The following is a 16,552-nucleotide window of genomic DNA, read 5'->3' on the forward strand; positions in this document are numbered from 1 at the left end:
CAGTAATTCTGTTATGTTCGTCATTTTCATTTTTATTATGTTATTGATGTTTTTCATCAAAATATCGAAAACATTTTTTTTTTTTAATATTTACTCACACAAATGTTCTTCCAAATGTGTAATTCTTTCTTAAGTGGAACACAGAAAATCATTTTAAGGGAAATAAAGCTGCTATTTTCCGTATATTGATAGTGTTTCTTCTGAAAATCTTCCCTGTAGATCTCATTTATGAGCTCCACAGCTCCCATCCTATTCACTCTCATGTTTTGGAAAACAGCTTTTAGAGATTTATCCAAAACCTTGTGCACTAGAGTGATCCGAGATCTTAGTTTCTTTTAAAAAATTAAAAACTGTTAAAAATACATCTGGAACAGATCAAGAAATAGTGCAGCCCAGTTTTCTTCATAGTCAAAACAGTTCACTGCCACAAAATTGCAAGATACTTTTATCACAAATATCAAATTAAATGTTTTAAATGCATCAAAGAATAAGCTAAATATATCAGAAAACCTTCTAAAGTAAAACTCTTCAATATAGATTAGCTCACTCAAAAAGTTATAACTTCATATAAAAGATTTATTCAGCCACAAATGTTTTAGTGCTTGGTGGCAATACAAAAACAGATCTACAAACATTAAGTACACACAGATATGGCGATGAAAAGCCTCAAATCTTATCCTTAAATGCCAGCATCAATGCTTAAAAAATATTAAATATACACAGAATAAGTGCTATTGTAGAGGTGAATGTTGGAAACTTGTACATGATGTGACTGTGTCCTTCATGTGATCTTGCTGATTTTGGGTTCCAAGGCAGTGAAGACCTAACTCTCCATTAGTGGACATTACATGGGGGCAGCCCCATCAGACTGTGAGGACGGTGGAGTTTGATCTGAGTTGGAAAGAAAATGAAAAGCAGCCTAATTCAATTTGAACTTTTCAAACAATGTGCCAGTGTTGATTAGCGTTTGAGTTGTGGCATGTGTTACTCACACATGCCATTGGGAGCTCCAGGCTGCCGAGCACCCATCATCTGTCCAGCACCAGCACTGCCCACCGAACGACCTGAGAGTGATGAAAAAAGCAAACTATTATTAAGGTTGACATAAAACAGATGTTTGTCTTTTCTTCCCTATTGTGGGATTAATTGGAATTGGACCCAGGGCTTGACATTAGCTTTTCTGCTCACGAGCCACTATGGCTAGTGGTTTTACAAACTAGCCATTCTGCATTTTCAGTAGCCACAATTTTGTTGTTAGGAAATAACATTTTATATGATTGAAGTTGACTATGCGAATCCGGCAGTTATGGACATCGCAAAAGTTGTATGTTCTGTCAACACAGAAAACACAATGATTGGATATAATTTTTTTTTCTTCTGTTATTAGAAGTGTTGTTTATGTCAGCTGCATGTGTGGAATGCCTGACAGAGAAGGTGAGGTGACTTATTTTGAGCACTATTCACACCCAATGGTAATTCGGGAAAAAAAAAAAATTATCCGAATGCGCCACGTGAAACATGGATCCGGTCTTACAAACTTTTAGCACCGGGCCAAATGATTTAGATGAGTATGTGCGAGGGATAGAGAGCAAAGACAGTGCTTAGTTTAACACGGAGAGAACAAGCAAAGAGTTCCTTCCTCGTGCGTGCACACTCTCTCTGTCAGTTAACATGCGACCTATCGCAATCACAATACCTGTCAAATAAGGCTCTGGCGGGACAAAATTCCAAAAAATTTTCAATGTAGAAAAAACCTGCCTCACGAATGCATAAAAACCAAAGTATAATTTGGTCCTAAGGGTGTACCGTGGTGAAGAGGATTGTATGCAGTACTGCTGCTCTGTGCGGCTCCTGATTGCTGCTGCGGTTCCACGTTCTGTCGTGCCTTCAGCTCGGCATATTTCACCTGCTCCAGGTGGAAGTTCTGCCTCTCAGACAATAACTGTTGTCTCTGCTGCTCCAGCTACAACATACAGATATCACATGAAGTTTAAACATCATGAAATCTTTACATTAAAATGCTGTTGGCAGTCAACAAGATCTTTGGAAGGTTTGGAACAACATGAGGGTAGGTAAATAATTTTGGGTGAACTATCCCTTTAGAAGATTAATGAAATTATGAATGCATTTTTAACATAAATAACTTCAAAAATAAATCAATGTAAATTAAGATGGAGGTTGTAAAACAGTGCATTAAGAAAGAAATTAAATTTCCTCCAAAAAGTTTCTTGTAGTCTTGGAAATATGCCAGGTCTTGCTTGAATGAAGCACACTGACTCACAGCCTCTTTTTCTCGATCCATAATGGTCTCTAGCTCTTCAAAGTGTCTCAGTTTGATCTCCAACTTTTTCATCTGAGTCTCAACCAGCAGAGCCACAAGAGATTTGATCTTCCTCTCTTCTACTGCTGCCAAGTGCTACAGAAGAGACAGAAAAATTGCAAGTTCAGATGAATCACTTTTTTGGTCATTGTTAATGGTTGTGGTTCTTTAGGGGGCACATGAAAAGAGGTTTGACATTCACCTTTGCTTTGGTAGCTGCAGAGGCCAGTGCTGCAGCAGCAGCTGTTGCAATATTTCCCTCTACCAGATCAAGCTCCACCCTCCTCTTCATCTCCTCCCCCTCCCCTTGGGTGAGGGCCATGTCAAAACTCTCCTCTGCTTAGACACAAACAGTATGAAAGATCAAGAAATCATACACAATCACACTGCCTACAGTAGGGACTTCATGACATCTTTGTTTTTTTTCCACTTGTTGTCTAGAAAGTAATAAACTTTGTGAGCAGAAAGGAGTGAAGATGACTTGGGTAAGGAACAAAAGCTTGCATGTTTAAAGGTTTGGGGTTAACAAGATTTGTTTATTTTTTAAGAAATTAATACTTTTATTGAGCAAAGATGCATTAAGCTTATCAGTGACAGTGAAGACATTCAAATAATAATACAAATCTATTTTAAATAAATGTAACTTTTTTTAACATTCTTTTAATCAAAGTATCCCAGAAAAAATGTATCACTGTTTCCACAAATATATTAAATATTAATATTAAATTTTAAAACACTGGGTAACACTTTACAATAAGGTCTTATTTGTTACAGTATTTAATAATTTTTGTAAATGTTAATAAAAATCCAGCTGTTCATTGTTTGTTCATTTTAGTTCACAGTACATTAATCTTAACAAATACAACATATGATTTTAATAATGTATTAGTAAATGTTGACATTAACATTAACTAAGATTAATAAATTCCGTAGAAGTATTGTTCATTCTTAGTTCATGTTAACTAAAGTAGTTAACTAATGAAACCTTATTGTAAACTGTTACCAACCATTGTTTTCAACACTGATAAAAAGAAAAAATGTTTCTTGAGCACCAAATCAGCATATTAGAATGCTGTAGAACATGCTGCTGAAAATTCAGCTTTGTCATCACAGGAATAAATTACATTTATTAAAATGGAAAAAAAAAAAATGTTTTAAATTGTAATAATATTTTACAAAATTACTGTTTTACTGTATATGTAATCAAATAAATGCAGCCTTGCTAAGCATAAGAAAGAAAAAAAAAATCTTACTGTCCCCACAAAGCACTTATAACATGCTTTGTAAATATTAAGAGCTACGGGTTCCTATTGCTTTTTTTTTTGTTCTATTTTTGGCATATGGGTTGTTATACAAAGCTAAAGTCATAATGCAGGGAGAAATGTTAGATAGCATCACATAAAAACAGACAATTTGCATACTATGCATACTGAATTCTGTTCAAATGTATACTATTTTGAACACCTTTAGTGTACCTGCAGCATCAGTTAATATTTAACAACACAGCAGCAATGTGTTAAATGAAGGTGAATGAATGCAAAGAGTTTAAATATGCAGAGCATCTGTTATGGTCTGACCTGCTGTGCTCTCCTCTCCTCTCTCTCCTTCACTCTCCTCTTTCTCCTCATTCTTCACACGCTCTCCCTCTCCCAAGATGCTGTCACCCTCAAGCTACAACAGACAATACGTGCTCAGTGACAATCACATTTTTTTCTTATTAAGATTTATAAAGAATATAAAACATCAGAACGAATGATTTTTTTCCTATCTAAAGAGGCTTCTCATACCTTTTCATGCTGATCATATTCAGTGTTCATTGGTTCTATGCCACTCCCATCTAAAAAAAAAAAAGAGAGAGAACCATATATTAGTCATAATCCAAATGTTAATCATAAACTATTATATAATATTTGGTGTATTACATTAAATATTATGAAAATTATTCTTTCACTTACTGCCCTCCCCTGGATGTTTCAAGTATGACCATTCTTACATGACTCTAAAATTAATATACACTATCTTTCAAAAATGTAGGGTCAGTAAGATTTTTTTATTATTTTTTGAATGTTCTAATATATTTTCAAATGTAATTAAGCCAAGTAAAGTAGTCATTACTTCCATAGCCATAGTCTTCAGTGTCACATTATCCTTCAGAAATCATTCTAAAATGCTGATTTGGTGCTCAAGAAATTTTTTTTTATCATCAATGTTGAACACTGCTTATTATTTTTGTGAAAATCGTGATACTTTTTTTTTTTCAGGATTCTTGGATAAATAGGAAGTTCAAAAGAACAGTATTTATTTTAAACAGAAATCTTTTGTAACATTATAAAATGTCTTTACTATCACTTTAATGCATTCTGGATGAATGGAAGTTCTTAACAAGATTTTAACATGCAGTTCAAATGTGAATTCGGGGGAAGAGTTAAAAACATTACACAAAAAAGTGAGATAAGTACCAGGCTTTTCTGAATGGTCAGCATCAAGTCCTGCAATGCCGCCTGTTTGGAGTGTAAAGGCTGGATCTAAATTATGCCTAACTTTTTGTGCCTTGTGAAAGCTGGCATTGAACAACTCTGGCGGGGCCTCTTCTCTTGCTCTTGAGAACTCCTCTGAAAGACAGTTAAAACATTACATGCATATTTTCTCTCCCCACACATATCTTCAAATCAGCACGCACACTAACAAACAAACTCTTACCTAAAGCTGCTTTGGCAGCTGCGGAGGCCACTCGAGGGTCGACCACAGATGCAAGGAAAGCAACAGTGCTCATTACAGGGTTCCCTGACTGGCTGAAGGGGACAGGTTGATAGGCCAGAGGACCCATTGAGGCTTCAGAGTTCTCTAGGTACGGGTCCTCTATTGGCAACCGCAAGAAGTGAAGAATACAGTCATCCTGTGTGCGACTACCCACGTGCTCTGACACCTTATTCCAGTCATCTTTATACATCTCCAAAGCCTGAGAAGAGAGACAGCACAAAAAAAGACAACCTTTATCAGGCCAAGGGCCCCTTGATGGATAGAGAGCAGAGACTCCCATTACACTCAGTTTAAAACTGAGGCTGCATCCAAAATTGAATACTCTTGAGTAGGTACTTTATTAGAATAAGTAGTTACTTTGAAAGCACTAAAAAGTATGTTTTATATAGTATAAATATACTACATTCACCATTGTCATATGTGACCTACCAGCGTCAGTTGCATTTGTTCACTGCCATTCACAAATCCTCTTCCATGGCCTCATGGGATAGTAAAGCATCAATTGTGTACACACTTCTGAATCTTGCCAGTATTAGTTGATCTGAATACTTTTTGCCTACTTTTATGAGTACTGTGAATTCAGACATACTTCTTTTGTCAAATACTGTTTTTCACCTACTAAATATTAGGAAAGTATGTGATTTTGAACGCAACTTGGGTGTTGCATAGCAAATTAATAAGGTATTATACGACATATCATAAGTATAGTACCATATTCATTTATTTATATATTTTACGTTTATTTTGCAAAGCCATAATATAAAATTATTTAATTATTATTGTATATTATATATTATATGACAATAATAATATATTATTATTATTATTTATTATTATTATAATACAATTACAGTTAAATGTACAGATCCATACAGATTACATTTAAATTTCACTTAACACATTTTAAAGTGGAAGGGATAATAGAAATGTAGCTTGATTATAGATTCTTTAGTTTTTGTGTGTGTGTGTGTGTGTGTGTGTTGTCTTTTGTTATTGCTTGACATAAAAAAATTTATTGGCAACCCCCTGCAGTACAGCAGTTGAAGACTCCTGAATACAAACCTTTAAGCATTCAAAAAAAATTGACTGTTTGAATGGCTTACCTCCAAAAGCAAGAGTGTTTCCTGTTCTGTCCATTCTCTCCCTGCATTTGCACCTTTACTCTAAAAGATAAAAGGAAGAAAAAACTAAGATAGAAATCAAGCACACAGCATTCAGATGCTCAATGCAATCAACAGATTCTAGAAAGTTCTGCTAAAGCACCGCTAAACTGAAACTATGAATGTTGCAAACACTGTTTGTGTTTTTACCTTTGGATGTTTCTTAGCATAAATGTCAGTCCGTAGACCAAAATTCTGCAGGTCAGATGGTTTTTCTGTCGATTTCTCTGGGAAATGCAACATATGCTGAGAGGCTGAAACCTTTCAACAAACAACAAATAAACAATATACCATATTTATTAAACATTTTGTATAATGACCATTAAACAATATAATTGTCCCAGACAACTGATTGCTTTCAACTCACATCCGTATTTCATGTCACCTATTAGATACAGCAAGTTATTTTGTGACATTTAAGAGATGATGATTTAGGGTGCTTTCACACTGGCAGATTAGTTTGAAACAGGGCACGGTTTGCATGGAAAACTGGTAATGTGAAAGCTCCATAAGAACCTGGGAGCCCATTGGAGGTTGTCTTGAGTTTGGAACTGTGGAGCGATTTGCATGAACGTGAAAGCGACTCGAACTCGGGTGCGCACTTGATCAGGAAGTAAAGTAACCCGCGCATGTTTTAGTAGAAGGATAACGTCACTAATTCAATGATGATGACGATACGATGATGACTGAAAGTGAGCATGCAGTGTCATCATGTAGAGAGAATGCAATCAGAGCCGCAAATGAATGGCTCACAATCCGCTGTCTCCTCAAAAGAGTCCCTTTGCAAGCACCAGAAAGCAGCTTTTTTTTTTTCTCTTTTCATATAGTAAGCCCAAGTGTCGTTCACTCCACAATATATTGACCGACATTCTGTTTTCTATCATGCGCCGTGCACGTTGGTGATGACATAAGATGAACGCAAATGCACCAGAATTTGAATAGAATCAAGCGAGTGTGAAACCAGACAAACGCTGTGGGGGGCACCGGGAACAATCGTACTCATACTGCAGCAGACGATCCCAGTGTGAAAGCCCCCTTAAAGCACAAATTTGGTGTTTGTCAATACCTGTAAGGGTCTGTGTTGTAGTGGGACAAGTCCGGACGGTGTGTCTGTAAGAACGTTAAAGTGTGGCGTTGGGGGTGGGCCCATGGGGAGGGGTCGACTTTCTGCATCTACCTGATAATTTATCAATCCCCACTGCTCCAAAAACGAATGAACCCTAAATTGCACATCAACAGGTTTATGAACGAATTGCAAATTACAGGTGTCAAAGTAAGTGGGTACAAGTGAACACACACACCTTATAAGTGCACACACATCTCCTGTCAGGTTTCGTCTGCAGGAGGTTGAGGTCAGATACTCCTGAGGGTTTAGCCGGTATGTGTCAATCATGAAGTTGCGGTATGCAAGATATCTACAAACAAAATATGAGAATGTTTATTTAGAATTCAGTATGATGGATCTCATACAGATAGCATGTGCAGAAATATGCATATACACCGACTTACATTTCTGGTGTTTTGGACTTATTTTTCCCATTGAAGAACTCGGGCAGAGCTCGCCTCTCTATCTGATGAATACTAACACACAAAAATAAAACATAAGAAAGGTAAATGCCCAAGTATGCTCAGAGCACTAGGCCTCAGGTCTGATACCTATGTAAAACTGAGAATTTGAGTTGGCGTAATCTGGACACTTGTTCAGTTAAACCCTCACCAATTGTAGTCGAACCATGAGGCATAGGTGGGCACAATGATGTGATGCGTTTGCTCTGTGGCACTCTCCTCCCCCTCCATCCCACGGCCGTACTCCCTCTGCTCTTCCTCATCCTACACACACAATAGGTCAGAACTCACATATTTAAAGAATATAGTTGATCTAGAGTTTCTTTAACAACTGGATTCTTGATGTACATTCTGTGTTAGACTGGACAGAAAGCAACCATGTTAGACTGACTTACTCTGACACCAGAGAGCAGGTCCTCTTCCTGGTCATCTGAGAGGAACACATAGATATTCTAGGTTATTATTGAAATCACATGAATACAAACAGATTCACTCAACAGTGAATTCCACAAACAAACTTACCTAAATCAGCCATAATGCCTCCTTTGACTGGAGTGTTTTCACTGTCTTTTTTTAGGTTCACTGTAGCCAATGAGAAATAAATAATGTGTTACACTCCTGACATCAACATGAGCACTAAACACAGGGGGGGTACTTACCATTTTTAGGCAGAATGACCTCCTCCATGTTAGGCACTGGCGTGGGATCCTCCATGTCTTTAGTGAGGTCCTCCTCTGGCTCCACCTCTTCCGGTTGGCCACGCCTCTTATACACCCCTGAGCTATTGAGTTGTACCAACATTAGTTATTAAGAATCGATTGATCGACTGATTCACTCTTTCAAAAGGAAAAAGCTACAGTGATTTAGCCACTAATGCTCCCTGACTTTAACTTTCTGCATAGGTGACAAAAATGTGGCATAGCAGTGACTACAAATTAAGTGATTACAAAGTAACCTTTTCTTTCCCCCTTTCTTCTTAGACTCAGAGGATGGTGGAGAGGGGGAACGACGCCTCTTCTTCCCAGGTTTCTGTTCCTTATGAAAGAAAGAACAAATAAAAGAGGTAGAGTCTTAAAAAGACATTTTTTAAAACAAAAAAACAGACTAAAATAAACTAAAACTAAAGTAAATTTAGCCAAACAAAGAAATTAGATAAAAGAACATACCTCTGTGCTTTGGTAGATACGCCTGCGGAAACTCATACTATTCCCATTCTCGTCAATCTCATAGTCCTCCTCATTCATCCACTCATTATATGTGTCTGTGTCAAGAATCCATCTGGCATTAACCTAAGAAAATAAAATGGTGTTTAAGTAGAGATTCACACTTTCCTACCATTACAAATAAAAGACCATCTCAATATTTTAATTAGGGATCCACCAATGTATCGGCTGCAGATATTTATCAGTTTATATATATATTTTTTTTATCAATTTAAAACCTTTGGCATATCGGTTATTGCTGCAATAAACTAGCTAGTATACCTTAAAGGTGCTATATGTAATTTTTTTGCCTTACTAAATCAAAGTTCACATACTTTAAAATGTACATTCCATGACGGAATGTCAGTTTTTTTTTTTTCTGTCTATGTAATCCCACCCACTGCCAATTTACCCAATTGTATTTCGACACCCCGGGTTGCTAGTTTGAGGAAAACACATCGTATTGCAGCCATGGAAGCCAGCAAACGAACAGGGTCAGAGATCGCAGATTCTACCCAACCTAAAAAGCCTCAGCATCCATCTGAAAAGCTCTATGACCAGACAGAGGCATATTAAAACATGGATAAATCAACTCATCAATTTACAACATAAGGCTCACCACCTTTTAATCACCACGTTTAATGCGGCTTTTTGAGAGCACCACTTATTTAGTTTAGTGGTGCATGTGCTTTTGGTGTGAGTGTGAAACCTGCAGAATGACTAAAATTATGCACAATACAAGCACTATTCAATCGGAGCAATGGAGATGAGTGAGAGAGAGGAGGAGGGTGTGCGTCAATTCGCCATCGCAGAGAAGAGAGAGTGAGAATGCACAGCTGTTATCGATAGAGCAGAAAAGCAGTATTGGAATCATTTAAGATATTTCAGTATCGATAAATATCGAAATATCAATATTTTTTACAACACTTGACTGCAGTACACATTTCAAACACTAGCTGTCAATAGTACATACTGCACCTTTAATGCATGTGTTTTTGAATTCTGCACTAATTAACTCATTTAAAAAGTGATGAAAACAGTATTCTATTTTAATGACAAAACTTCAAATAATTGAGCAAGTGACAAAACGGTACCAGAATTTGCCAAGGGTTAAAATCTGTATCAGCCAAAAAAAAATCCTATCCATGTATCCCTAATTCTAATCGTTGTTGTGTCCCAACAACAGACAAGAAGACATGCAAAGATTAATGTGGGGGGGATCATGGGAACTCAAGGTACTAATACTAAAAGTATTTTTTCACCTTCCAGCACCTGTCTGGGTTGGGAGGTTCCTCCACTTCTCCATCTATATCATTTGCTGATATAAGTGAGTCATAACTAAAGAAACACAATATGAAACATATATCATCATTGGAAAACAGAGCAAAATGTAGCATTTTCTAATCTGCTCATTGTGAGTACATGTGCGAATGTGTGATGTATTTTCTACCTGTCTGGACACATTCCCCAGTGTACCATCACATGCCGATCCAATCGCATGACTGGTCGAAGCCAGTCTTCTGAAAAAAGAACCAACAAAAATGTATTGCAGATAGCATTGATGTTCTTAATGACAAAAAAAAAAAAATCAAAATAAATGTCTGATTCAAAGAGGAATATCAGAAGGCCAAGTCATTACTGGATGAGAGGGGGAGCTGGGGAAGGGGCTTTTTCGATCGAATTTAACTGCTACTTCTTGACGTTCTACTGTAACCATCTAGTATGGGAGAATAGCCGATTTGCCATAGTCGATAATACGTGACAGATTAGATACGTAAATGTTGTTTTATGGTTATGTGGAATTTTAATCGTATCTGTATGTCATTTAATGCCAAAAGCAATCATTCTCTTCCTTTTATTTGTTGCTTACAGTCTCTAGTAGCTCCTGAGCAACACGATAAAGCTGCTGATCATACTGAATGGAGGCTGTGATAGGCGATATTCCTATAGATAGACGTGGACCACACCTGAGATTCTGCTGATGCAAGCTTGACTGACATGACCTGCCAGAACTAACGCTATGCTATGCTAACTAACACTATACACACCTTCATCTGATGTGGAGGATGACGGGTACACCTGGTGGGTGGCTTGTGACCTCTCCTCGGTCACTGTGCCCTGAAAAGGCAAGACAAAATTGTGTATACAGTATTCAACAATGTTATATTATGAATGTGCACAATTAAGCAATTAGTTGAGTATGTGGCATGGGGGGGGCCTTGTGTGAAGCTGCCTCCTTGTCATTTCTGACTTATAACAGCTTTTAGACATTGTTCTGTTTTCTGTTATGTGACAGAGTGTACAGCAAACAAGCTAAAAAAATAAAAAAACTATGTTTTTAAAAGCATTATATGTTGACCCAAAAAACAAGCATTTAAGGACACAAAAGTGGATACAGGCAATTGAGACAGAGCGCAACGTGTCATATTACTCTGAGAACCACGCCCACTGGAGGGGAACATAACTGGCGACAGGATATGCTTAAAAAAAAAAAAAAAACATTTATTATTTCTAACCATGTCAAAGGATTATAGGACTTGAGAGGACTTACCATTGACAAAATGTTTACTGCACACATAGGCATATTGAGTGTCAGGATCCCACAATTTTCTTATTCTTCCTGCTGATGCTTCACTTCTTATTGCCTGTATCCATTTTTGTCTCCTTAAAGGCTAGCTTTTATGGTCCAGTAGCTTATAAAAATTTAGTTCTGTTTTTTAGCTTGTTTGCTGTATACCCTGTCACACAGCAGCTTTTAGGCATTGCTCTGTCTTTTGTTAGAAGCAAGAAATGACAAGGAGGCAGCTTCACGCAATACAAAGTCAATGGAGAGGTTGGATTCGCTTAGATATCGCCAAAGCTTGCTCTATTTTGTTGTAGATCGTTAAACCATTATGCTGTTTAGAAGTCTGTCTGAAATTAGTTTCGTGAGGAACCTTCATGTGCAAACTTTGCAGGCAGTGAGGCAACAAGTCACCCCTAAACTTTCGTATGCAGTCACAGTAGCTTTGTCCCTGAATGAATCAGCAATTTTGAACGGATTGTTTTGACTGAATGATTGAATGACTCACTCGTAAAGACAACGATTTGCTGCTACTGGAAGTTTCAGTTTAATTTCATTCCCCTCCCCATCATTTCATTTTTCTATATTTATATCTCACACTCGCAGCTGATAAAAATCGTTCCTGCGGTCCACCATTCAGCAAGAAAGACTGTGATACCAATTGAAGATGTTATGAGTTCGCTAGATAAGGACTTGTCAGAGCTTTTGCAGCACTCCTGAAAGAGTTCTAAATGTCAAATTCATAATAGGCCTAGGTGTAAAATATTTCCTCTTGATATAGCCTAGCCTATTTGTATATTCATAATGTTTACTAATTCTATTAAATCACTTCTAATCCATATTCTCTCATTTTTATTTCTTTGCTCTCAAGCCTATCATGCTCTCAAGCCTATCACGCTGTCCAAGGTGCTCGCTGAGGGGAGGACTGAATTGATGAAGATTAAATGTAATTTTGTTTTCAGTTGTGATTTTAATGCGTAGACAGTGGTAATTATAATGCGTTTATAAATGCGACTATTAGGAGTGAAATATGAGTTAACATTTTTAAATATAACAGAGATAATAAAGTAGGCTAATTGGGGTCGCATTGCATACAATATTTCATTAATATAGATTTATAAAATAATATATATAATATATATATATATATATCACATTTAAAAACAGCAAGCATGGCTGACCAAACTGCTGAACAATAAAGCAAAGGAAAAAGAAAGTACAAAGTGCTACATACATTCACATCATATACTCATACTGAATTAAAAGCTAAAGAAAAAAAGTAAGTTTTAAGAGAAGTTCTAAAAATAGTTATAGACTGTGCAGATCTGATATAGTCCGGGAGACTGTTCCACAGCCTGGGACCAGCGATAGCAAAGGCTCTATCACCTCTCGGCTTTAATCGCGATCTGGGGACACAGAACTCTCTTATCACCAGATCTTAGATTTCGTGTGGGACTGTAGGGGATTGGAGTAGCTCTGACAGATAGCTTGTTTTAGCTTGTAGGGATTTAAAAACAAAAAGAAGAATTTTAAATTCAATTCTAAAATGTACAGGTAACCAGTGCAACGATTTCAAAATTAGGGTAACATGATTAAATTTGTGTTTTCCTTTGAGAAATTTTGCAGCGGCATTTTGCACTAGTTGAAGACGGGCAATAGAGGATTTGGACATCCCATAATAAAGAGAATTGCAGTAATCCAAGCGAGATGTAATAAGCGCATGGATCGCAATCTCTAAGGTTTTTTCGGAGAGCGAGGATCTAATCTTAGAGAGGAGATGTAGGTGAAAAAAACAATAACTAATCACAGTTTATTTGTTTTTCAAATGTGAGGTTCTGGTCCCAAAAAACACCTAAGTTTTTAATGCAGGAAGAGGTAAAAGGAGTAAGGTAATCCAGGTCGATGTTTTTGCTACCAGAGCTTTGATGGGGGCCAAAGACTATAACCTCGGTTTTTGATTCGTTCACGAACAAAAAATTGTGAGAGAACCACAATTTCACTTCATCTTAGTGTTGTCAAATTTTGGTACCGTGACAACACTACTTCATCTAGGTATATTATATTATATTATATTATATTATATTATATTATATTATATTATATTATATTATATTATATTATATTATATTATATTATATTATACATTTATTTTTTTATTATTATTATTATTATTTTTTTAAGAGGGAGGAGAGCCTCCAAATTGCAAAGGCTGCCTCTGGTCTCAGAATGCAAACCAGTAATGTTTTTTTTACTAAGGCACATTAATAAAAGCTATTCCTAATTGAACTAAGGCCTAATCCTGGCTTAATATAAGTCCTGTCTGTGAAACCGTGCCTTTTTGTGTTAGAGTACTTGACTACAAAATTAAATATCTGTCTGTAGCATCAAGTGTGTAGTGATTATATTTCTCCATTTCTTTGGTCCTTTTGTTTTTCCACTAACCTGGTGTCGCACAACAATGTCTTTGAGTTTAAGTGCTTGCTTCTGTTCAAGATCAGGGGACAGGTACACCACAGGTCTGCTTAGTAAGTCATTCTAGCACAAACAAAACACATAGGTTAGATACTGTACCACACTTAGATTTGCTCATGATCTTCGTCTTTGCAAAACATCCAAGCACAAATACCTGTATCAGAGTTTTCTCCACACAGACTAACATCTCTACATTGCGATCCACTCTGGATGGATTCTGAAGGTCAAAGCGTCTCCTTTGATAAATAAAAGATCACACAATAGATGAGATAAGTTTAACATCATCTTTATCTGACACTCAATTTTATTAGCCAAGGAATCACAGCTTACATTTCCCGGCTGTGGGTGGCATGATGACTAAAATCTTACATCATGGAACAGTACAAGTAACTTTAATTATATCATCATTATATTATACATAAAATCATACATACACTACCATTCAAAAATTTGGGGTCAGTAAGTTTCTTTTGAAAAATTAATACTTATTCAGCAAGGATACATTAAATTGATCGAAAGTGACAGTAAAAACATTTACATTATATAAAAAAAGATTTCCATTTTAAACCAATACTGTTCTTTTGAACTATTCTATTTTGAACTATTGTTCTATTCATCTAATAATAAAAAAATTGCATCACAATTTGCACATATTAACATATTAAACTGCACAATTTTTTTAACATTGATTCTAAAAACAAAATGAGCATCAAATCAGCATAATAGAATGATTTCTGAAAGATCATGTGACACCGACAACTGAAAAGGCTGCTGAAAAATCATCTTTGCTTTCAAAGGATTAAAATACATTCTAAAATATATTAAAATAGAAAATAAATATTTTAAATTGCAATATTTCACAATGTTTTTACTGTATTTTTGAGCAAGCAAATGTGTTGGTGAGCATTAGAGACTTCTTTCAAACACCTTAAACTCTTACTGACCACAATCATTTTAATGGTACAGTATATATAGATCATGGGCATAAACCTAAAGATAACACATAAAAAACGTTAAATAAAAATAAATGGTAAATTAGAATCTCTACATGTACATTGTACATATACATTTCTACCATCCAGCACTATTCTGCAGTAATACTAACCATCCCTGTTCTGTCTTAAACTTGTACACTGATCCCAGAATATGACAGAGAGCACTTCCCGGCCTCAGGTCCTGAAAACACTTTACCTGAGGACAAAGAAACACTGCTGAAACAAATTCACACAGATCACTCACAATTCTCAAATCTAGGTGTCATGCTTTGACTTGATCTGGGTGTTGTAATCTGGTGATTACTTCCTTGACTCAAACAATTAGCTTACAAATTAAAAAACATGTAGATAAATTTACAAGAATAAAGGTGTTTGTGTATGGCTTGTCAGAGTAGTGGGAAAGCAGCAACTCACTGGGAGTTTTGTAAAGCTTGGGTTATTTGCTCGCCGACCAAAAGTGTCTTCCTGAAATTGCAGCAGTTGGATGACCAGCCCAGACAGAGACTTGCTGGAGGGAGCATCAGTCTGCACATACTTGAGAGGGGGGAAAAAACAAAATACTGTAAATTTATCTTGTTTTTAAAATTGCACAACAATTTACAACCACAACAAAACGTCACAAGAATTGCAAAGAGGCCTATAACCTTAAGAATGTTCAGGAGCTTTCCCTACAATAGTCTTTGCTACTCACTGTTCTGGATTGCACATTTAAACAGTTTAAAACATTAGATGCATCATGGCATGTGTTATCTACATAGTGGACAGTGGGCAGGGATGGAATGGCAATGAGAGGGGGGGTGTGTCAGTCAAGTCAGGTAAACAAACACCTTTGACCACAAACCTGTTCCTGCAAACTTAAAGCTGCTAGCATGCTGCTAACATCAACTTTTACTTACAACGCATCATATGGAAACAACAAATCAGTTGTTTATTTTATACTGAATCAAAGGGTTGAGTTGTGGAGTTTGATATAACCATAACTTTATTGCTAACATGAACACAGGATGAAGATTGTCACTTCTGTCAGTTACTTTGTGACCGTGTTCTGTCGAGTTAGCTTTTCATTTCTGTATTATATAAGCCAAACAGACAAAATACCGCCACATAAAAGAGTATTTAAGAGTCCGTTTAAGACGTTAATTAGAATCAGAAAGCGACAAAAGGAGCAAGACAACCATAGTTGTCTGTAACAAAAACAAAAAAAAAGAAAATCAAAGAAAGCTTCGTGTATGTGGGTCCTCAGGCTATCTAGCTCGCTAACCTTTTTATAATGCTTCCCAATCCAACTGCGCACTGTTTCCATCTGAGAAATTATTTCCGGGTTCTCCCAGAATTTACAGCACGGTCCACCGTCCATTCTTCGGCTCAATGAAGAGCTGCAACCAGCTTGACTTGTCGTAGGTCCCGCAGCAGCAGATCCTATGGATTGTGTGGCCATTGTTACATGCTAATTAGCCGCCGCTACCCAGAATGACTGAAGACTCCACAGCGCCTCTAGCGGCTAAACCAAAAAA

At 36.6% G+C, this 16,552-nt stretch overlaps 1 protein-coding gene across 1 annotated transcript; it reads right to left on the reverse strand.

Moving 5' to 3' along the window:
* Positions 1 to 575: 575 nt before the first annotated feature.
* On the reverse strand, positions 576 to 16,523 carry smarcc1b (SWI/SNF related, matrix associated, actin dependent regulator of chromatin, subfamily c, member 1b). The gene is made up of 28 exons (XM_067411083.1): positions 16,300 to 16,523; positions 15,453 to 15,572; positions 15,149 to 15,234; positions 14,198 to 14,279; positions 14,014 to 14,106; positions 11,057 to 11,126; positions 10,459 to 10,528; positions 10,271 to 10,346; positions 8,973 to 9,095; positions 8,762 to 8,841; positions 8,466 to 8,587; positions 8,329 to 8,388; positions 8,202 to 8,236; positions 7,958 to 8,070; positions 7,750 to 7,821; positions 7,542 to 7,655; positions 7,307 to 7,460; positions 6,391 to 6,501; positions 6,184 to 6,243; positions 5,021 to 5,279; positions 4,780 to 4,932; positions 4,108 to 4,157; positions 3,898 to 3,991; positions 2,523 to 2,656; positions 2,282 to 2,416; positions 1,807 to 1,963; positions 993 to 1,064; positions 576 to 891 (listed from the first exon to the last, which is right to left on the reverse strand). Exons 1-28 carry the CDS (start codon positions 16,474 to 16,476, stop codon positions 845 to 847), a joined length of 2,919 nt encoding a protein of 972 aa, XP_067267184.1. The 5' UTR covers positions 16,477 to 16,523; the 3' UTR covers positions 576 to 844.
* Positions 16,524 to 16,552: the final 29 nt, after the last annotated feature.

Source organism: Chanodichthys erythropterus, chromosome 15 (assembly GCF_024489055.1).
Source record: "Chanodichthys erythropterus isolate Z2021 chromosome 15, ASM2448905v1, whole genome shotgun sequence".
Classification (NCBI taxonomy): Eukaryota; Metazoa; Chordata; class Actinopteri; order Cypriniformes; family Xenocyprididae; genus Chanodichthys; species Chanodichthys erythropterus.

Bases quoted from the DNA above. Each gene is read 5' to 3' on its own strand.
- smarcc1b (XM_067411083.1), bottom strand. From the start codon at position 16,476: ATGGCCACACAATCCATAGGATCTGCTGCTGCGGGACCTACGACAAGT. The intron at 11,127-14,013 runs GTTAGTGGAAAA...TTGCCTTTTCAG, and splicing joins ACATTGTTGTGCGACACCAG to GGCACAGTGACCGAGGAGAG. The intron at 2,417-2,522 runs GTGAATGTCAAA...TCTCTTCTGTAG, and splicing joins CTGCAGCTACCAAAGCAAAG to CACTTGGCAGCAGTAGAAGA.